General features: G+C 41.6%; 1 protein-coding gene across 3 annotated transcripts in view; it reads left to right on the forward strand.

Annotated features, from left to right (window-relative positions):
• brip1 (BRCA1 interacting helicase 1) overlaps positions 1-23547 on the forward strand; it is a 77254-nt gene that overhangs the window by 33138 nt on the left and 20569 nt on the right. For all 3 annotated transcript variants that reach the window (XM_060944024.1, XM_060944023.1, XM_060944025.1), the window contains exons 11-14: positions 2592-2746; positions 3750-3918; positions 4084-4224; positions 4854-5015. In XM_060944024.1, coding sequence (XP_060800007.1) covers positions 2592-2746; positions 3750-3918; positions 4084-4224; positions 4854-5015 — 627 coding nt within the window. The remainder of the gene's footprint in view (positions 1-2591; positions 2747-3749; positions 3919-4083; positions 4225-4853; positions 5016-23547) is intronic.

A 23547-nucleotide genomic window follows, 5' to 3' on the forward strand; every position in this document is an offset into this window, starting at 1 on the left:
TGATGGCTTCAAAACCGTATGGCGTCGCAAAGGTGAGGAATACAAAGAAAAGTGCCTGGTGCCTACAATGAAACATGGTGGTGGCAGTGTCCTTATGGGGGGCTGCATGAGTGCTGCTGGTGTCGGGGAGCTGCATTTCATTGATGGCATCATGAATTCACAGATGTATTGCTCTATACTGAAAGAGAAGATGCTACAATCACTTCATGCCCTTGGTCATTGTGCACTTTTCCAACATGATAATGATCCTAAACACACATCTAAGGCCACTGTTGGATTTCTGAAGAAGAACAGGGTGAAAGTGATTCAGTGGCCAAGTATGTCTCCTGATCTGAACCCAATCGAACACCTCTGGGGAATTCTGAAGAGACAAGTTGAGCATCACTCTCCATCCAGCATCCAGTCACTAAAAGAGGTCATTGTTGAAGAATGGAAAAAGATTGATGTTGCAAAATGTCGCCAACTTGTTCATTCCATGCCTAGAAGACTTGGTGCTGTCATTAAAAATCATGGAGGCCATACAAAGTACTAGATGTAGTAGTTTTTGTTGTGGGGTGTACTCATTTTTGCACCACCCTAATTTGAGTAAAACTGAAAAATGTGTAATCTAAATTATATTATTAACCTTACTTTTCATGTTATATTAAACTTTGTCTTGTCAACATTTTGGAAATTGTTTGTGTTCATTGAGATATTGTTTAAAATGTTACTTTTCAAAGGGGGTGCACTCATTTACGCTGAGCACTGTATTTGCATGTTGTTGCCAAATGGCAACAGTTGCATTTACCATCTTACAAAGTGACCTAATACACCTAAACATGTTTTAATGATGAAAACTAAATGTTTACTTACTACAGACAAAGTTTTGCTTTTTTTTCTTGAAGTACTTTGGCATAAGTACTGAACAGTACTTCAGTTTTGACAGCTCTCAGGTGATGACCTTGATGGCATCAAGCATTTGCTGAAAAGGGACATGCTCCCATTTCTGTATTATTTTTTTTTGTACAGTTGGAGAGTAAAAAAAAAAGAAAAGGAACACCATGCGAAAGTTTGGGCACCCCAATACATTTGAGTTCTCTGGTAACTTTTACCAAGGTTCCAGACCTTAATTAGCTTATTGAGCTGTGGCTTGTTCAAATTCTTCGTTAGGAAAGGTCAGATGATGCAGATTTCAAAGCTGTATAAATTCTCTGACTCCTCAAACTTGTCCCTAAAATCAACAGCCATGGGCTCCTCTAAGCAACTCCCTCGCATTCTGAATAATAAAATAATTGATGCTCACAAAGCAGGAGAAGGCTACAAGAACGTAGCAAAGTGTTTTCAGGTAGCTGTTTCCTCAGATCGTAATGTTATTAAGAAATGGCAGTTAACAGAAACAGTGGAGATCAAGGTGAGGTCTGGAAGATGAAGAAAACTTTCTGAAAGAACTGCTCGTTGGATTGCTAGAAGGGCAAATAAAAACCCTGTTTGACTGCAAAAGACCTTCAGAAAGATTTAGCAGACCCTGGAGTGGTGGTGCACTGTTCTACTATGCAGCAACACCTGAACAAATATGACCTTCATGGGAGAGTCATCAGAAGAAAACCGTTCCTGCGTCCTAGCCACAAGATTCAGCGTCTGAAGTTTGCAAATGAACATCTAAATAAGCCTGATGCATTTTGGAAACAAGTCCTGTGGACTGATGAAATCAAAATGGAACTTTTTGGCCACAATGTGCAAAGGTATGTTTGGAGAAAAAAGGGTGCCAAATCCCAGGAAAAGAACACCTCTCCAACTCTGAAGCATGGGTGTGGATCGATCATGCTTTGGGGTTGTGTTGCAGCCAGTAGCACAGGGCACATTTCATTGGTCGAGGGAAGCATGGATTTGAATAAATACCAGCGAATTCTGGAAGCAAACATCACACCATCTGTAAAAACGTTGAAGTTAAAAAGAGGATGGGTCCTACAATAAGACGATGATCCAAAACACACCTCAAAATCTACAACGGAATACCTCAAGAGGCACAAGCTGAAGGTTTTGCCCTGGCCCTCACAGTCCCCTGACCTAAACATCATTGAAAATCTGTGGATAGATCTCAGAAGAGCAGTGCATGCAAGACAGCCCAAGAAACTTGTAGAACTGGAAGCCTTTTGCAAAGATGAATGTGTGAAAATGCCCCAGGTAAGAACTGAAAGATTATTATCTGGCTACAAAAAGTGTTTACAAGCTGTGATACTTGCCAAAGGGGGTGTTACTAGGTACTAACCATGCAGGGTGCCCAAACTTTTGCTTTGGGCCCTTTTCCTTTTGTCATTTTGAAAATGTAAAAGATGAAAATAAAAAAATAGTTTTTGCTTAAAATATAAAGGGAATGAGTCATCTTTAACTTTATGCCTTTTGGAGCTCATTTCATCTTCAACTTGCTTAACTGTTCACAGTAACAGCAATTTTGACCAGGGGTGCCCAAACTTTTGCATACGTATGTGTGTGTGTGTGTGTGTGTGTATATATATATATATATATATATATATATATATATATATATATAAAATATTGTGTGTGTGTGTATAATATAAAAATGTGTGTATTTGTTTTCGCTTGTTGAGCAGAAGCACTTTGAGGCAGTGCTGGAGAAGGAAGAGCGGATTGGGCTGGTGAATGGGAGAGAGGAGACGATACAGGTTTCCACCATCAGCTCCAACACTCAGACTGTGCTCAAGAGCCTTTTTATGGTGCTGGGATTCCTGTTTCAACAAAACTGCAGGTCATTATCACTTGTGTAAAGTGATGATCATAAGCAAATTTCTCAGCTCTAATTTTTTATTTTTTTGCTAGGGCTGAAAATGATATTTCTGGCTCACATTTTGTCATATACTAAACATTTAGGGTTTTGTTTTGTTTTTTCTTTCCTGCTGCATGAAATACTCAAGCTTTTTGATGGAGACAAAATTGCCCACCAAAGTTTTTCGGTCATATGGTTTTTGGTACCGGCTTAAGACTGGGACCAAAATAAACTTTTGGCACTTGCAGCATTGGTTGTCCCTGGGTGGTTCTGAATATGATCATGTGACTCAGTCTACACAAGCAAATGATGAATAATAAAAAAGACAACTTCCATTAAGGTTCTCTTCACTGAAAACCGCAACATGTAGTTATCTTTTTCAAGCTATGCATTGTTTACGGTCAGTTTTTCAAGAAGTGACCAGTACAAAACTCAAACAGCCATATTTTATGGATGTCATTACGGTATCTTGACTTCTTCATGTATTTTTAGTTAATTGGTGACAGCCTTGTGATATTTCATTTGTTATATTGCAGCAGTTTGTTTAATTATAGTCATTTGGATTTGAAACTGAAATAATATTCATTTCAAATAATGCCATTTTTACTTATCACTGGTGAAATTTTAAAATGCATTGTCTGAGTGATTTCTTTTAGTTGATTAAACAGCTAATCAGACAAAGGGGCAGTGTGAATAGAAGCATGTCTTCAATGTTGAACTTGGTAAAGGCTTTGTTGTGGGCTGTGATGATGATGTGGTCGCTTTTGCTGTGACCTTTGAATGTGCTTTTAGGGATATCACTGTGATTGCGGGCACAGAACATGAGCTAGAACCAGAATCCTAAGAGCTGCTGGCATTGTTTGCTTTCTTGTTACAACCAAGGCAGTCTATTAATGCCAAAACTAATCACAGCTCTGATGAGTGTATGTGGTTGAAACTACTCTGTGACAAGTTCGCGCATGTGTGTGTGCGTGTGTGTGTGTAGATTTGCTGATGACTACCGTGTGGCTCTGCAGCAGAGTTATGCTTGGACTACCCAGGAGGATGTGCCTGATGCCCAGGGCTTTTTTGCCCGGCCGCGCCGCCGTCGCCAGAATACCCGTACTAAAACCCTTGTGCACACACTCAGCTTTTGGTGCCTTAACCCTGCCGTGGTGAGTGCCTGGCCCCGAACAGCAACATGACTAAAGTGGTGTTTTTTGGTTTGTTTGTTTTTCTTTTTAAATTCAGTCTGTGTTTTCATTTTCTTCCACACATCAGTGTAGGAAAAATAATCAAATGACGGGATAGCGTAATAAAAGTGTACATGTGTGCTGCAGGCGTTCTCTGATCTGAGCACAGCAGTACACAGTATAGTGCTCACTTCTGGTACCCTCTCACCCATGGGGTCCTTCACTTCTGAGCTGGGCCTCAAATTCTCCATCCAGCTAGAGGCCAACCATGTTATCAACAAGTCTCAGGTTAGTACATTCTGGTGAGTAATGGAGCCAAAAAAAATGTACACAGGTGAAAATACTGTTAATTAAAAATGACTGAAATAGAAGTAAAAGTAGCCATTCAAATAACTACTTCAGTAAGAGAAGAGAAGCAGAGAATCTGCTGAAAGGATAACTGAAGAAGAGCGTTACTTGCTGCACAATATCAGATTTACATTTCACAACAAGAAAATTAATTTTTCACAAAAAAAATCATTCAGTAGAAAAGTGGAAAAATAGTTTAACTCTTAACATGCGTCATAATACAGCATGATTCCATAATGACTGCATGAGAGTAAGTTTCAGAAAATATAGCTAACATAAGCAGTACGTGTAAAACAATCAGTCGGTAATATCAATATGTAATTTCTTACATTAAGGATGATTGACAAATCCAAACTAGAACAAATTCCAATGAAATGGAACGGACACTACATGCTGTAAATCTCATGGCTGTCTGAGTAAGGCTGTTGATTGGGTGCTTTTAGTATTTAGACACCTTTTGACTTTTTCATCTGCTCAGTAACAAATTGGCTGTGTGTGTGCGCCTTGAAACATAAAATGTTCATTATAAATGGTTGCAAGTTTTTGAACTATGATATTAAACGTTGCAGGTATGGGTTGGCACCATTGGCGCAGGTCCTCAAGGCCGTAGGCTGTGCGCAACATTCCAGCATACTGAAACCTTCACCTTCCAGGATGAGGTGGGAGCGCTGCTGCTGAAAGTGTGCCAGACAGTGAGCCGAGGAGTTCTCTGCTTCCTGCCGTCATACAAGGTAAATTTAGAGACTTTATGCCGTATTCAGGGTTTCTCATGAGTTAGATCTTGAAAGATTTTACTTTTTAAATGATGTGCTGTATCCGTAGCTGTGTGCGTTCACCACTGGGAGGTGTTAGAGACCACAGTTTAAGCCCTGGCTGGTTTTTAATATTTTTTTTTTCCTCCTTTCACATATTGGCTGCACTCGGTGCTTGATGTGTCCCTTGAACAGCCATATACCCTGTCCACACTAGGGATTTTGTACCGATACGAAACTACTTTCGTACCGCAACACCTGTCCACACTAGCAACTATACCGGTACTGTAGCGGTATAACTGTATCGGTACGAAACCCACAAATGTATGGGTTTTGTATCGGTACTGTAGCGCTTCGCTGTAGTGTGGACAGATGAAGCGGCTCTGTATCGATACAAATATAATGCGCAAGCGCAATGAACCATTCCTACGTCTTCCAGGTTATTCATACAATACAATACGCACACGCTTTCCAGCTGTAAATAAAACGTCAAAATGGCTCAAAACGACCGTGGAGCTACATGGAGCAGAGAAAGGGAGGGGGAAAGAGGGAGGAAGAAAGGAGGAAAAGGGGAAAAGGGAGGGGAAGAGAAGGAAAAAGGGAGGGGAAGAGAGAGAAAGTGAGGGGGGAGAAAGGGAGATTCGTTTTCTTTGTTTCTTTCTCAACTGCCTCACACGTTTTATACAATTCGACTGAATAAATGACCACCAGAAATACAGACTGTACATTGACAACAAAAAGCGCACACACGTTGTTTCATCCGCCATATTCTCGGAAGGAAGTTACTCGGTAACTACGGAAACATTTCACGCATGCGCATTTCAACTTGCGTGAAAGAAAACCGCAAACATTTCTCGCTAGTGTGGACAGATGCTCTAAACTGTACCGGTATCGATACAGTTATACCACTTTCGTACCGGTAGAAGTGTGAACACAGCATTAAAGTGACACCTGAGGCACTCGTTTGAAAATTCACTAGTAGATGTCAGGGAGGCTTTGTTTGCCACTTAGACACTAATAGGCAATTGTAGTGTATAATGGATACTGTACAGACCAGCATTTTTCCAGCCTGTATCAACTTTGAGTTAACGAGCTTACTTATAGGCTTCCATTGATGCATACTTTCTTCTTTGTTTGTTATGCCTTTACTATGAATAATTGATTTTTATTCAAACTGCTTGTCACAATGACTCCTTTAAATGAGAGTGATTTTCTGCCATGTATTCATATGTGTGTTATTTGTTACAGCTAAAGTGCATGCTTTTGTCTTCTTTTTTTTTATATGGCTTAGTTGTATATTATGGTTTTCAATGATTATACACGACTTCTTGATGTGGATTAATATTTAATCAGAAAACTGAGTAGCCTGGGGATTTTTTTTTTTTTGTGCCTCCGAGTCTATGGATGTTCTGGAGCCTCAAAGTCCCATCTGAGAAATAGCCGAGACTATCTTCTGTTTCCAGACGCCTTCCTACATGACCCTGATCACTTTGTCAGATGCAGCATCGTGTATGCGTGTGTGTTTTTTGTTTGTGTGCATGTATAGGTGTGTATGTGTGTACTTGTTCATCAAATCAGATGTGCATACACACCCTTCACCTTGCTCGTAGAGCTGGGGTTTATAGTTGTTTTGACCCCATTAAACCACAGTGCCCCTCATTGTCTGGCTCGACCACAGGAGAAATAAACTGGAAACAACTAAGGGGGGGAGGCACTTATTAAATGTTGGTTTGCAGAGGTGAAAAAATCTCAGAGAAATGCAAGATGCTTTTAAAGCAGATTAAGATAAGGGCCATTAGGGGTGATGTCGCCATGCTGTCTGTGTGAAGATGCGTCTGTACTGGCGCCTGGTGCCGGTGGGGAGTGAGTGTCGGGAGGCTGTATCCGTTTAGCTTTTGTCCTATCAAAGTCAAAGTGCATTGCAGGGTGAATGAGCTAAGAGCTTGTGAGACCTTCAGGTCCCTTCACATGCTGCCCAGTGTCTCTCAGGAAAAGTTAGGCATAAGTATATACTTAGGTCTACGATGTCCTAAGACTGTTAGATCATGCACATCTAAACGAGGCTCGGTGTGTTTTTTTTTTTTTTTTAAATCATCAGCTACTTTTGCTGAAATAGAAAATCTCACAAATTTTAATGGCACTTCGTCTTTGAGTGGATTTGACTATTAATTAGGTAATAATAATTGTTAGATACAGTACCAGTCAGAAGTTTGGACACATCTACTCATTCATAAGTTTTTCTGTGTTTTGACGATTTACACTGTAGAACAATATTGAAGACATCAAAACTATGAAATAACATATGGGAATTATGTGGTAAACAAATAAAGTGTTAAATTTTTTTATATTTTAGGTTCTTCAAAGTAGCCGCCATTTACCTTGACGCTTTGCTCACTATTGGTATTACCTCATGAAGCTGGTTAAGATAGTCACGTGGAATATTTTTCATTTAACAGGGGTCTCGTCAAATGTTAATTAGTGCAATTTCTTGCTTTGTTAATACATTTGAGATCAAACAGTAAATAATAAAAATACAGATAATAATAATTACAGTGAATAGCCCTAGTCCACACCTGTAATCCACACTGTGTTAAAGGTCCCATGGCATGAAATTTTCACTTTCTGAGGTTTTTTAACGTTAAAATGAGTTCCTCTGACCTTCTTAAGTCACCCCGGTGGCTAGAAATTTCATAATGTGTAAACCAAACTATGCCCAACATTTGAGAATGGCGTGTCAAAACGGCGCGTTGATAAGCTCTTCCCTTTACTACATCAGCAAGGGAGATGATCCCCACGCCCCCCCTCTGGATTCCCACCCACTGTATGGATTGCCCCGCCCAGTTGTAGTGAGGAGACCATAGAGGACACAACAACATGGCATCACCTAAGCGAGCGAAACATGGAAATTGCGCTGTACATGGATGTGACAACACAGAAAAGAGTCTGTTTTTACTGCCGACGGGAGAGCCCCTGAAGACGCAGTGGCTTAATTTTATTTACTCCAATAATACGCCGTCGAGTCTACCTAAGACGGTGTATGTTTTTCGGAAGCATTTTCCTGAGGAATGTTTCCATAACTTGGGACAGTACAGGGCAGGTTTTGCACATCAACTGTCACTGAAGCCTGGGTCCGTACCAAGCATCCCTGCCGCATCAGCCACAAACACCGAACAAGTGAGTGTATAACTGGTCGTTTTGCCGTGTTTTAAAATCGGTGCGTTAGCCTAGCAATGGCTACATTAGCTGTGCAGCGAACCGCTTCCTGCAGTTAGCCAGGTAATCTGCACTACAAAACTAAAGAGCATGCAGCATGCTCTGTTAAACTGAGTTTAGTCTGGAAATTGACTGTAACTTATGAGCTTATGTTTGACTATTGCTCCGCAATGCATGTCTTCTGTTGGATAAGCGCGATGTTGCTGTAGTTGCTGCTTCTATCCTCTTTGGTTATGGAGTGCGTGTTCAAGCCTAGGGTATTATACGTTCGTAAACTACCACTCCGAACACTCTCACTCTCTGTTCTCTGTGTCACGTTGAGTTTACGAAAGGAGTCCGAGGGAGAACGGGGTTTTGTCTTAGCAGCGTGGCTACAGGCGCTGATAGCAGCGAGTATGTGTACGCGCAGCTTGGTCAAGCCCCTCCCCCTCCCCCCATGGCCCGCTCCCACCCTCTACCCTTCCCCGCCTCCTGCTCCTCATTAGCAAAACGACGCACTGGGAAAAGCGCTGAAATGGGGCTTTCTCCCAGGAGGCTATATTTACGTGCCGAGGGTTCATTTCGAGAAAGGCTGCGGATATAACATCCGGAAGCCTCCACGAGCCCGTTTAAAGCATCAACAAACTACCATGCCATGGGACCTTTAAGAACCGTTCAACTGAGTAAAGAGAAACAACAGTCCATCATTTTTCAAGGTTTTTTTTTTTTTAAATTAATAAAAATAAAGAAAATTTTTTGAATTAGAAGGTGTCCAAACTTTTGACTGGTACTGTATGTACCAATCCCAGTTTTCCTAATTTAATTCAATACCTATGTCAGAGCTAATAACGATAAATTGAATTTTTAGACATAAAATACATATATTAGTTCTCTGATACAGTTTTATGATTGTATTACAAGAAGTGTGCCTCTATTTTACATTTCCGTCTGTAGTAAAGCAAGGCATATTTGATCCCTTAATAAATATAGTTTGGTTGAAGATACCAACTTCATATTTTGTCTATATGCTAATTAAGGCCTGCTCTTTCCATGGGTATAATTGATTTTATGGTAGACTGAGCAAGAAATAATTATTATTTTTTTGATTGCTCAAAGTTTTGATTTCTTTTAGACATGTACTTGGTTAACAAAACAGTACTACAATATTAGAAATAAATACCAGAATTTAAAAGCTCTGACATGTTTAAATGTGGAGATACAGAGTGCCAAAACTGCTCCAAAGCACAAATGATTTTTTTTTTTAAACAGATTTAAACAATACATAAAGTGGTAAATATGCAGTTGTGGATCTTGAGTTGCAGTATTTAAATATATCTTGTATCTAAGAACAATTCCTGAAAATTTCATGCATCCAGCTTCAAACATTATGGAACTTCAGAGTTTTTTCTATAGCGCTCGTTTTTACGGTAAAATTCGAGCCACGCCTTCTTATGTCCCTGTATCTCAAAAGCTAACAAAAATGTAAGGCTGAAAGTTTGCACATTGTTTATTGGGACTAATGACATTTTAATCTTTGGAAATATGAAGCAAATCTGACGTGGTCTGTTGGGAGGCCTTCAGTGATCTCACAAGGATTGACCCAGGACTCACAGTTGTTACTGCAGGCCATCAAAGCACTGGCTTTAAATATACAGACTTGGGTATTATTTCCATTTCTAATGTGTATTTAACTGAAAGACTGACAAGACAACTGGCCTCATCACAGTGAAGTAAACCAGACTTTGCTTCTGTAACTGCTGCCCACTTGAGCTGTAAATGAGCTATAAACTCTGACACTGAGCTCCATTAGCAGCTAACAGTGCTGAATCTCTCCACTCACGACTGTTTACCACAGCAGGTCTGTGAGAATCTCCTAATGCTTTCTCCGCAGCAAGAGGAGGAACGTTTGAGCGACACGGTCCACTTTCAAAACTATCATGAGTCACTTGGTTTCATGTATATTTCAGAGTAAATATTTTGCCCACAACGATCATGCCAGTTGAAGTGTGAAACTTCCTTTCTCAAAGCTCTGCATTAGGGAGGCATGCACTTGACTAGATAAAACCGGATCCGTCCTCCAGCCGATCTTGCACTTTATCTGCTGCTCTTAGCTCTGGGACTGTTGGTTTTGTGCTAATGGCCTGCTCTGTGTCAGCTCAGAGGCGCAGAGCTGCTCGCCAGCAGGTGGCACAGGCGCCACTCCACTCCAGCTGTCGTATAATTGTCGCCGTCATATTTGACGACTGAATTATTCACATCTGCTACATGTCTACATCTACCACCACCAGGGTCTGCATGTTTCATTAATGATGCCCATTGACCAAGCAGCTTTCATTATTTAGTGGGAGTTGGCAAAAAAAAAAGCGCTGCCTGCTTGCAAGCATCAGGGTGGTGGTGATAATGAAGGGGAAGAGATGCTGACAGTAGTGAAGTCAGTACACCACAATTCAGTACTTACAAGTGCCACTACATTATCACATGCCCTTGGAGAGCAGGGTCACGTCATCTAGTGTACCCTGTTGTACAAGCCGAGTGATGCACATATTTTCCCCCCAAAAAAGTCTCTAGAAATTATTAATTCATTGTTGTGCTTTTTAAAACGGTCATCACCTCACATTTTGTTTTCAAAGCCTTCAAAGATGCTGACCTCTGATGGGGCTTTTCCACTACCAACGCAGCTGAGTTGGGCTGAGCCGTGCGGGGCTGAGTCGAGCTGAGTGGGGCTGTTGGGGTTGCATTTTGACTACAACCATGCTGGCTGGAAGTGGGTGGACACATTGGGTGGAGTTAGTGAAAGTGGGTGGACGTCATGTGATGTCGTTAGGTGGTGCAAACAGTGACATCAGTGACCTTTTAAGCGGTAGTCTCACGACCCGGATAGTAAACAATAAACATGGAGGACATGAAGTCGTTAGTGTTGCTGGTCTTGGTGCTGTGGCTTGTTGTCACCGGGTTCTTCTTCCGGGTTTACGGTGTTTACAGATCCCAGCGTGCTCGCGGGGTGTGTGTGGGCATGTGAGGACACTCCTCCTCACCAATCAGTGCACAGGGGAGTGTCTGCTCACGCCCCTAGCCCCACTCCAAAACCGTGTGAGCTCGGTTGGGCTCACTTCAGCCCCACTCCAAAACCGTGCGAGTTTTGGGTGCTGAGTAAGGCTGAAGCGAGCTCAGTCGTGCTGCTCTGAGGTAGTCGAAACGCGAGCCATGTTGGGCTGAAGTGAGCTGAAAAAGGGTAGTGGAAACGGCCCATAACATGTCCTAATATTCTCTCCATGAAAGCCATGATCCTGGCCTTTTAAACATGGGCCAAGTGAAAGAGAGATGGAACAACTTTTATTCATTACGGCTTGGCATAGATTACACCAATCTCTGGAGGAATGAACACCATTCTTCCTTAAGATATTCCCTCAGTTAGAGATTTGATGGTGGTGAAGAGTACTATCTAACAATTACTCCAAATACTCTGCTCGCTGCAGAGGTCATGGGATATGATTTACATCTTTTTTTTCATATTCCTTAAACTATTCAGTGAGCCCTTGTGTTCTGTGGATGGAGATGCTGTCCCTCTATCCATCCATTATCTGTAGCCGCTTATCCTGTTCTACAGGGTCGCAGGCAAGCTGGAGCCTATCCCAGCTGACTACGGGCGAGAGGTGGGGTACACCCTGGACAAGTCGCCAGGTCATCGGACACATAGACAAACAACCATTCACACTCGCACCTACGGACAATTTAGAGCCACCAATTAGCCTAACCTGCATGTCTTTGGACTGTGGGGGAAACCGGAGGAAACCCACGGGGAGAACATGCAAACTCCACACAGGAAGGCCCTCACCGGCTGCTGGGCTTGAACCGAGGACCTTCTTGCTGTGAGGCTAACCACTACACCACCGTGCCATCAGGATAGAAATGTTTCATCATAGGATAAAGGTGATCAGTTAGAATAGATTTGTTTGCCTACAGATTGACCCACGGTATAACAGAGCAACCAGTTTTGCCTTAAATTTGTCAGCTGTCTGTGTATAAATTTTATATAAAAAAAATTAAATATATGTTTGTAGTTTTGCGATTTTTTCCTGGAGTTTGATCATTTCTCAAAGTGAACATTCACCCAGTATCAGTTCATCAGTAATGAGAAAATTCTTGATGTGTGAAATTTCACAATTTTGTCAAAACAAAGTAATTGACACTCTTGAACAATATTTTTTATTCTGTCTATGCCATAGCCACACAAAGAACATTAGGTTTGATGTCAGTGTGCTCCAGAATCCATGAGATTCTTGCCTTGGAGCATAGCCTGGCACATGAACAAGACACAAGACTCAACCAGAAGTCTGGTTTGTATAAAGCTGGGAAACGAGCCTAAATGTGCAATTTATGTGTCCTAGATGAAATCGTGCGAAGTACATGTATCTAGTTCATTCGTAAGGGAGGATTTGGGCAAAAAGATGTGAAGTCAGCACATAAAAAGTTTAATATATTAGGAGGTTACATATTTACTAAAGTGCAAATGACTAACAGCAACCAGTTTGGCATGTAATTTTTCTCCACCTTGTAAAAGCAGGTGTAAATTGCATCCAGATATGTTGGGAGGAGAAATAGTTCCTAGACTGATTAACAGCTTTCGAAAACCTGTTCAGAGAAGATTATCTAGCAGTCTGTTTTAATTTTCAGAGCAAAAAAACAATCGAAAGGTGCAGATTAAGCAAGAAATGAAAGCCACTTGTGTTGTAAAATCTGGTGTCTGGTCTGTTTAAATCAATAATAGCTGCTGCATTATAAATACCTCAGTCCTCATGGTGTTCCATGTTGTCTGGTTTTGGATGCTTTGATACTAGAAACAACTACGTACAACGTTTTTCCAGTCTGAACAAAGCACTTCAATAAACTAAACAGGACTCTTTTTTTTTTTTTTTTTAATGTTGCTGATATTTCGAATGTTAGCCATATTCAGACATAAACGTGAGCAAACATGACATGATCTGGCATACTGAAATAGTTAGAAAAATGGATTTAATGATGTACTTTATACATCTCTTTCTGACCTTATTCTAACAATTTCACAATGACTTTTATACCCTGAACCTTAAGCAAAGTGCTATTAGTAGGCAGTTTGTCATGTGCTACAGCCTTAGGAAATTGAATGTTACTGTTGGATGCACTGCAAGCGTATATTTTACATCAGGTTCTATTTGCTCTTCTCACCTTCTCAGGTGTGCACGTTTGACCCTTGGTAACAGGAGTGGTGCTGCAAGTCTTAGCCCATGTTTACATTAGACCGTATCAGCGGATCATCAGATTAACATTTTTAAAACGATTAGTGTGCACACAGCAACACCAATACACGATTTGCGTGCACATAGCAACGCCAATACACGGATACGCTCGGCTCCGCAGGCATCCTGCGCTCCAAATCACTCCGCCCTGAACAGCGAGTGCCCTCTGGAGGGTGCGCACTCCGGCCTTGCGCAGCTCACAGAGCGCGCAAGTGAAGTGCACAACCTGTGATTCGGGACTGAGCCGCTGTGTGTGTGATCCCAGCGCATATCACTTACCACTTGCAAGTGGAAGGATGGCAACCCTAAAGACAATCATAACTACACAATGGGCAGTATTTGCATCAGTATTTGCAGTATTTTCATACTTTTATACTCTTTAATGAAAGGTGATACAAGGCGGAAGTCCGCGCCGTTTTTCAGCAGTCGCGTCACATGACCAACGCCAGCGAATCAGGAAGGTGGATGTCACAGTGACGTTGTCCAATGATGACGCCAGCTAGAGCTCAGCACAGCGTATCCGCGTATCTCAATGTTTACACAGCACCGGAGCTGACACGATCTGGATTGAATACGTGGACCCTGGCGGATTCCCGTTTCCCGGCATTTCCAGGCGGTTTAATGTAAACGGACAGTGCATCCGCGAAGAAAACGAGACAGATACGGTCTAATGTAAACTTGGCCTTACACACTGCTTTTTGAACACGGTCATCACTCTCCCACTTTAACTACACTTTACGGAAGACACTTTAAATGTTCTACGTTCCTGTAGTACAGGTTTGTAGCGTTACAACCTGTGAGGGTAAACGTGTTTTTTTTTTGTTTGTTTGTTTTTGTTTTTTTTTTTAATTTTCCAATTTTCCAAACTATATTGACTCCACCCACAACCAACCAAACAACCCCCCCCCTTTTTTTTTAATACTGTGGGTCATTTTTTTTTTTAAATTCATGACCTATAATCCCAATTAAGTTGATTTTCAGTTTCAGGTTGTAATTCTACAAAATATGGAAACGTTCAAGTGAAGGTGAATACTCTTGCACTGTATATGACACATCCATACACGAGTCCAAATCTGAATAACTTTTTAAACATTGTCGGAGCCTGTTTTAGTGCTGCTCTTGTGTTACCTGACCATCAGCCAAGTGTGTAGTTTGCCATTTTTATTCTGTTTTGTACTCTGGGCCTTGTGGGAAGAAAAAAAAAACAAAACATTGCTTTTGTCAGATAATTCTTCTGAATTAGTCATGAAGGCCATGCACTTACCCCACTACAACCCCTGCTCTCTCCACCAATGCCCTTACCTTTATGTTCTCCTCCTCCCGCCTGTAGTAGGCCACTTTGTTTGGGGAAAATGGGCTTTTCATGCTTGTCCATTTTCTGCAATGCAATTTTTAAAGAGCATTGCACTGTTCATATTGCTTTTAACACTAATTACAAGAGCACAAGAATAAAGCATGGAGCTGGAGCTGGGAGAAGAAAGCCTTGCTTTACCAGTGCAGCACATCTGGATGTTGTAGACTGGATATTCAGTCCTATAGCATGCATGGATTCCACTTTCAAGGGCTGCTTTTGAACTGGTCCCCACTGTATGAAGATGAGGGCTATGGAAAAATGTGTACGTAATTAAATGGCAGCATGGAGGCAGACGCAGGGCGATGTTTACTTACAGTGTCTGAGAGATAAAAGCATTAGGACCATTACCGTGCAAGCCAAAAGGCTCCTGGACTGGCACTGTATTGCATTTCACCCGTTTTATAAGGCCTAACAAATTACAGCTCTGGGAATATAAACAATGAGCTTACATGAGAGTCTTTTTGTGCTTGCACATGTCCCTGTCTTTTAAGATCTGGGATTTTCAGATCAGGTTACACTTGGGGTTATCAGTTTACACTTCAGCCTGGGAAGAAATTAATAACTTTGTCCCTCAAAGTAAATTCAAATTGCTTTGTACAGTGACCTGATCCATCAGAAGATTCAGTCATATGTAATATGTTTCTTTTATACATTGACACAAAATAACACAAGCAACCAACTTTCCTTGCTTTTATGATCGCATAGCTGTTTTGTTTTTGTGTGTGTGTCTCTCTTTTTAAAATTATATCAAAGTTGGTTATAGCTGCTTTTGCTGTTTCACATGCGTATGGTGTACATCGTGCAAAGCATATCTGAGAACAGAAGTGTATGAACACCTGTTGGGTTTTATTAAGCTTTCTACTGACTACAAAAGAACTTCTCCTTGACCCGACTAACACGTTTCCAAACCAGTGAAGATTCTCTTTGATTGGGAAAGCATACTTACTCAAAAGGAAAATGTGGATAGCGTAGACACACAGCATGCCTCGTGAGGGAAAGAGCTTTTAGATCAATATTACTCCCTAGAGTGCCGCTGACTTTTTGCACTGCTGCATAGGGCTCTGTTGTTTTTTTTTTAAATGGGACGAGTACAAACTTTCTGCTGTGAGGTGTATGAGAGGTAGACGGGTGATATTTTTTCTGTGAGAGTATGCGGTACAGGTAGGAAACACTTCTTGTTGTGTATATAAACCCACAAGTTGTACAACTGCAATGTTCTACTGTATAATCTCATGCCATGGTTGAAAAATTATGTTTATCCAAAGCATGCACCTGAATTTGGTTCTGATTAAAATTGGAATCGTATCTCCTTTACAGCGGTCTCAAAAGTAGCCGGTCACCGGCGGCAAATCGCCGGCTATGGCTTGTTATGCCGCCGGCTATTGTCAGTCGAGTCACAAAATTTAATATTAAATATTTCTGGCAAAAAAAGTTGTGAACGTAAATTACATCCACTATGTCATGTATGTCCGTTGCCGCGTCAACTGTGTTTACATCCTCGACACGAGTGCAGCCATTACTGCCGCCTGTGTTGCCAGATTGCGCGGTTTCCCGCCCAATTTGGGCGGTTTTAAGTGCATTTTGGCGGGTTTTGAACATATTTTGGGCTGTAAAACGTCAGCAGTATCTGGCAACGCATTTTTTTTACTTAATACAAGAAATTAATGGATGCCAACGTTTTTGCCAAAATGGTATTTTATTTTCCATTGTTTAGGCAGCTTCAGCATCATACTGTGAGATTCTGTTCAAATTGTTTTTTTTTCTTCTATGAAGCCTGAGCCATTTATTTTATTAGTTTATAATTATTGTTTAATTTAGTCTTCAGGAGAGACTGCCTGCACACAGTACTAGTATTAATAGTTTTTTTTCTTACATGAAAGCTGAGGCATTTATATTATATTTTAAGGTAACTTCATGTTGTGCTGTGAGGTTCTCTGCACTTTAACTTTTGAACCAACAGGAGCATTTGGATAAGTAAAGCCTATTTTTCTGCATTTTTGTAGTCCTGGTAATCTTTTATATTGGTAAAGTTGTTTATAGGACCATTTCTCAGTGTCTTTTTTTTTTTTTTAATCAATAGTTTTTCAGTAATAACTTAATATTTAACATATCACTCAATTTTAAACAACCCCCACGCCTCCCCCATAGTCTCCAAAATTTCTGTGGGAAACACTGGCGTGCGTAACAACGCTAATCAAGCTTAAGCTAGACGACCCGCCTCAAATACCCGTCCCGGGTAAATGTTATCCCAATTTTAGATGGCCTGTTCCAAACCATCCCGCCCCATGAAAAATTCGTACTTCCATCCATCCATCTATCTCTCTCTCTCTCTCCCTCCCTGCACGCTTTGCGTGCATTATGTCTGCCGCTGGCAGGCATTTTACCATTTTGCACCCTGCTGTAAATTATTTGTACCCTGCTATTCTCCCAAACTTTGAAGCCCCTGCTTTATCTGGGGCGGCACGGTGGTGTAGTGGTTAGCACTGTCGCCTCACAGCAAGAAGGTCCGGGTTCGAGCCCCGTGGCCGGCGAGGGCCTTTTTTTTTTTAACACACTTTTTATTGGGGTTTTCAGAGTTTAACATACAATATTTGACATATCTGACATACCGATATACATCAATGACACACATACATATATATATATATATATATATATATATATATATATATATATATATATATATATATACCAAAGAAAACAAACAAGAAAAAAAATACCCATGAGAAGCGACAGAAATAAAAGAGGATATCGAGTAGTTCAGTGCTGTCTTCATTTTAACATCAGGCTAAATTGCGGGAAGTATTGGTATACTTCTATTGAAGTGATCTATAAAAGGGTTCCAGATTTGATGGAATTTATCTTCACACCCTCTCAATGAGAATTTAATTTTTTCTAACTGTAGATGTTGCATAACGTCTTTCAAAAGGGCAGAGTGAGTCGGGGGTTGAGCCTGCTTCCAGTTCAGTAAAATCAGTCTGCGTGCTAGAAGCGATATAAATGTTATCATGCTATATTGAGAGCTAGACAATACGAGACCGGGTTCTTTAACTCCAAAGATAGCTGTCAGTGGGTTAGGATCAATCACTTTTCCTATGATGTCTCAGAAAGATTGGAAAATCTTTTGCCAGTATATAATTATTCTCAGACAGTGCCAGAACATATGGGCTAACGAGGCTGGTGATTGACCACATCTGTCACATGCAGGATTTATATTTGGATACATTCTACAGAGCTTTACCTTTTGAAAAATGTAATCGATGAAGTACTTTAAACTGCAAGAGCCCATGTCTTGCACAGACTGAAGAGGAGTGCACCCGCTTCAAAGCTCCTGTCCAAAGTTCATCAGTTATGACTGTTCCCAGGTCATTTGTCCAGGCTGTTTTCAAATGATCTAAGGAGGTGGCACCATTTAAACATGAAAGTGCATTGTAAAGAGTCGAGATTCCTCCTTTTGTCAGTGGATTCAGTAAGAATATAGAATCCATTGGTGTACTATCTGGTATGTTAGGGAAGGATTTGGTGTTTTTTCTGACAAAATCTCGCAGCTGCAAATACCTAAAATGATGTGAATGAGGTAGATCAAATTTAATTCTTAATTGTTGGAATGATGGGAATTTATCCACAATAAAAAGGTCCCGAAAGGAGTGAATCCCTTTATTGTACCACTCACAAAACTTTGTATCAGAGAGCGAAGGAGCAAATAAATGATTTGCGATTAGAGGGGCCCGAAGTGATCCAAAGTGCCACCCAAAGTACTTTCTTATTGAAGACCAAATTCAGAGTGATTGTGAGACTATTGGATTGTTTACAGAATATGAATATGTGATGGGTAAAGCTGAAAAAAGTAGAGCTGATAAAGAAGTTGGGGAACAGCATTTTTTCTCAATTTGAAGCCAAGCAGGTATATAATCTTGGGGCCAAAAGGAGAATGCCCGTAAGTTGCATGCCCAATAGTAGAATTTGAAATGAGGTAGACCCGTTCCCCTCTCCGACTTGGGTCTTTGCAAGAAGTCCTTCCTTATCCGAGGGGTCTTTTTATTCCATATAAAGCTGGAAATTAATTTATCTAGTTTTTTTTAAAAAGGCATTATTAATAAAAATTGGAATACTCTGAAAGAGAAATAGAAATTTAGGAAGGATGTTCATTTTAATTACATTGATTCGTCCAGCAAGTGAAATGGGCAGATTCGACCACTTTTTAAAATCCTGTTCTGTACGTTCTAGAAGTTCTGCAAAGTTTTGTTTGAATAAAGAAGAGAAAGTTTCCGTGATAATGATCCCTAGGTAACGAAACTGATTTACGACCTTAAATGGGAGAGAACTGAATGTATGTCCCCGGGCACTAGCATTAATAGGAAATAAAACACTTTTGGAAAGGTTGAGCTTGTACCCCGATACCTTACCAAAGTCTTCTAGTATAGACAAGATGTTGGGAATGGATGTTGAAGGGTTGGTGATATACAGTAATAAATCATCTGCGTATAACGACACCTTATGCTCCCTCTCTCCCCTGGTAATTCCTGTATAAATATCTGTGGTACGTAAAGATTTGCAAGTGGCTTGATAGCCAAAGTGAAGAGAAGTGGAGATAGAGGGCAACCTTGTCTGGTGGAGGCGAGGGCCTTTCTGTGCGGAGTTTGCATGTTTCCTCCGGGTGCTCCGGTTTCCCCCACAGTCCAAAGACATGCAGGTTAGGTTAACTGGTGACTCTAAATTGACCGTAGGTGTGAATGTGAGTGTGAATGGTTGTCTGTGTCTATGTGTCAGCCCTGTGATGACCTGGCGACTTGTCCAGGGTGTACCCCACCTTTCGCCCGTAGTCAGCTGGGATAGGCTCCAGCTTGCCTGCGACCCTGTAGGACAGGATAAAGCGGCTAGAGATAATGAGATGAGATGAGATCTCCTTTATCCTGCAGCTTTAGTCCTGGATCCAAATTATTAACAGCTATTCTATAAGGACAGTATTCAGAGTGGGCAACTTTAAGCCAACAACCTGAGTCCAAAAGTTACATCAGTTTTTATGTGTCAGAAATTGTGCTTATACAGAGATGCAGCTGCTTGTGCTGATTTTCAATTTAATATAGAAGCACAAAATTTAAACATGGAAAAACATTGAATTAATGTCTAATGTATCCAAAATTTGTTAATGTATGAGGTAAAAACAACACAGAATGGGTAACAAATTTTCATTCATACTCAATCTTGTATACCGGGGGGGAGTTAAGGATGTCATGTACTCCCACCTGACTGTATTTACCAGAACGCTACAGAGCACCAACCACGCGAGACTGGATGTCAAGTCAGTTTATTTGTATAGCACTTTTAACAACAAACATCTCATCTCATTATCTCTAGCTGCTTTATCCTGTTCTACAGGGTCGCAGGCAAGCTGGAGCCTATCCCAGCTGACTACGGGCGAAAGGCGGGGTACACCCTGGACAAGTCGCCAGGTCATCACAGGACTGACACATAGACACAGACAACCATTCACATTCACACCTACGGTCAATTTAGAGTCACCAGTTAACCTAACCTGCATGTCTTTGGACTGTGGGGGGAAACCGGAGCACCCGGAGGAAACCCACGCAGACACAGGGAGAACATGCAAACTCCACACAGAAAGGCCCATGCCGGCCACGGGGCTCGAACCCGGACCTTCTTGCTGTGAGGCGACAGCGCTAACCACTACACCACCGTGCCGCCCACAACAAACATTGAAACAGAAAAATAAACTTTAAACTTAGGAACTAATTTTATCCCTAAAAGATTTTTATCTCCTGTCTGATGTGCACAGGATGTGATGTACAATTCACAAGATGGCAAATCTATTATTGTAAAAAACTCAAGCTAAGACATTAGCAGCTTGGAACGAGACAAACTGCACCACGTCTCTGTTGAGAGAGTTGTCTTCCTGTTTCTGAACATTTGTGTTGTTCAAGCAAAGGTTATCTGCTGTATCTGTATCTGCTGACTCACTCAAGCATACAAACTACACACACGCCTGCTTCACTTTGGACACTTATTACTTAACTTATTAAACCCTGGTTTCTGTTAGTTTGTCTTTATTATATTGATGCTCATTGTGTTTTCATGCCTGGAGGGTTTTTTTGGCTGCTTTGGCTATCCTGTGTAAATAAAAGGTTTCCGCATTTGCATCCGTCTCAAGATAAAAATAAAACAATATATAGATTTAGGCACTGCCTAAAAGCGGAGCTCCCATCTGTTTCTGGGTTGTAGAATTTTCTTGTATCATAGTCACTCTCTTTTCTTTTATTTCTTTACTGGCTAGCACTGGTCACTAGGCGGGGTGTATGACTGGTAATTACTAACACTGGCCACGAGGCGGCGTGTATGACTGGTAATTACTAACACTGGCCACTAGGCGGCGTTATGACTGGTAATTACTAACACTGGCCACTAGGCGGCGTGTATGACTGGTAATTACTAACACTGACCACTAGGTGGTGTGTATGACTGGTAATTACTAACACTGGCCACTAGGCGGTGTGTATGACTGGTAATTACTAACACTGGCCACTAGGCGGTGTGTATGACTGGTAATTACTAACACTGGCCACTAGGCGGTGTGTATGACTGGTAATTACTAACACTGGCCACTAGGCGGTGTGTATGACTGGTAATTACTAACACTGGCCACTAGGCGGTGTGTATGACTGGTAATTACTAACACTGGCCACTAGGCGGTGTGTATGACTGGTGGTACACGCACACTGACAAACCACAAAAGATCGACTCGATGGGTTTACCATTTTTGCTTAGGTATGGTGCTCCGCTGGGAGCTCCGCTATTAAGCGAAAATGTCAGAATCCCATTCATTCAACAGGGGGGAGTGGGAGAGACTACATTCACACAACTTATTGTATATGGTTATAACTTTTCAATTCATGAATATGGATGGATGGATGGATGGATGGATGGTTTACCCCCACCCCCCATTTTCTCCCTAATGTAGATGTGCTCAATTCCCACCCAGTCTTTCACTCTATCACACGACAGGGATGAGAACCAGGGAGGGTTAAGGCATGTGACGCCAGCCAACTGCATGTTCCTCCGAGCCACATGACATCAGCCATCTGCTGCTTATGCAATGTTAGGGGACGATGTAACACACTCAGAGGAAAACGCTGTCCACCGCTTCCATATGCATGAGGTCACACATGCCCATGATTGAACCACTGTAATTGACACGGGTGAGAGAGTATACCACCCCTCCTTCCCTGAGAGCAGAGGCTAGTTTTGCTCTCTTGATGATGTATTGTGTGTAGTTTATAAATGAAACTTTATCATGGGTATGTATGTACACGAAAAACAAGCTTCATGTAGATCTTGGAACGTAATCCCCGTGGATACAGTGCTCCCAATGTATCTGCTGATGTTTGCTTGTTGTTTTGAATTTGCTGCTGGTTGTTTTACATTGAGTCAGAATGAGTAATGAGTGCCATCACAGTATCACTACATCATTTACATCACTGCCACCAATGCCATGACTGGTCACAACATGTAAATCTGATGGTTCTGATTCCCACTGGAGCTGTAACCAAAGATTTCTGTAAATGTTCCTAAGTCACCAGGGGATAGATTAATGTTTCAACTTTGCTGTTTTACTCCCATTCCAACAAGACACCATTACAGCATAATAATGGATAATAATGGAAAATTTCCGGTTTTCACCGAGAGTGGGACTGGGGTGTTATAGTCCACCCAGGGCCGCTGACAGCTTTGGCTGGGCCCGGGACAAAATGCTCTGAATGCCCCCCCCCCCCCCCCCCCCCCCCCCCCCCGGGCCAACACCCCCAACACACACCTCTCTTATCCCAGTCTCTATCTCTACTCACGCGATTGGGGTGCTCTTGAAGGAGCAGCGATGGACAAGGGATTTCAGGCAGGGCTGGGGTCGAACATAGTATACTGTGCGTGCGTACTGTCCAGTGTGAAAAGCAGAGAAAAGAACACCGCTCGAGAAACGGCGGGATATGATTGCGGGCTAATGTGAATATTCTTAGCTTCAATCAGATATATGAAACACAATGTTATTAAGCCGTTGTGGTTATGAAATGATTCAATGCTCTGTGCGTTTGATATGGTGTTCAGTGTGACTTGCTCTCCCCTCGTTTGTAACATGAATTGCGTGCCGCGGTTGGGGTTACTTTACGGAGCTGGAAAAAGTTGGCTGTGTCTTACCTGGCTCAGCTGCCCCACTGCCTTTGCTAGTACCTGCTGCATCATCCGAATCTTTTTAAAATATTTATGCAGTGAGCCCCTGAGTCTCTTGGTTTCTTCCTCTCTTTTTCTCTTTTCTTTTCTGTGCTCCTGACTTGTGCATGTTGGCAAATGGCACGCACGCTGATTGTTGAAGGGCTATGATCGAACGATGTCGTTTTTTTCCCCTTAAAGGTGGAGTACGAGATTTTGGAATAACGGTTCCCACAAGCCATATTTTGAAAAGAAACACGCCCGCCCTCGCCATGCTCCCCCCCGCGTCTCCACCCCCCTCCCCCTTATAAAGCCTGAGAAAGTCAGCCTTTATAATGGGTGTCTATTGCGTTACACACCAGTGGAGCTCGTTAAGTTAGAGTGTAGAGAGCTTGGAAAAATAGCTCAAACTTTCTCATTTAAACTGTGTTTTCAGCCCCAATTTTCACTCCACACACACAATTTTCTCAAA

Source organism: Neoarius graeffei, chromosome 17 (genome assembly GCF_027579695.1).
Source record: "Neoarius graeffei isolate fNeoGra1 chromosome 17, fNeoGra1.pri, whole genome shotgun sequence".
In the NCBI taxonomy this organism is placed as follows: domain Eukaryota; kingdom Metazoa; phylum Chordata; class Actinopteri; order Siluriformes; family Ariidae; genus Neoarius; species Neoarius graeffei.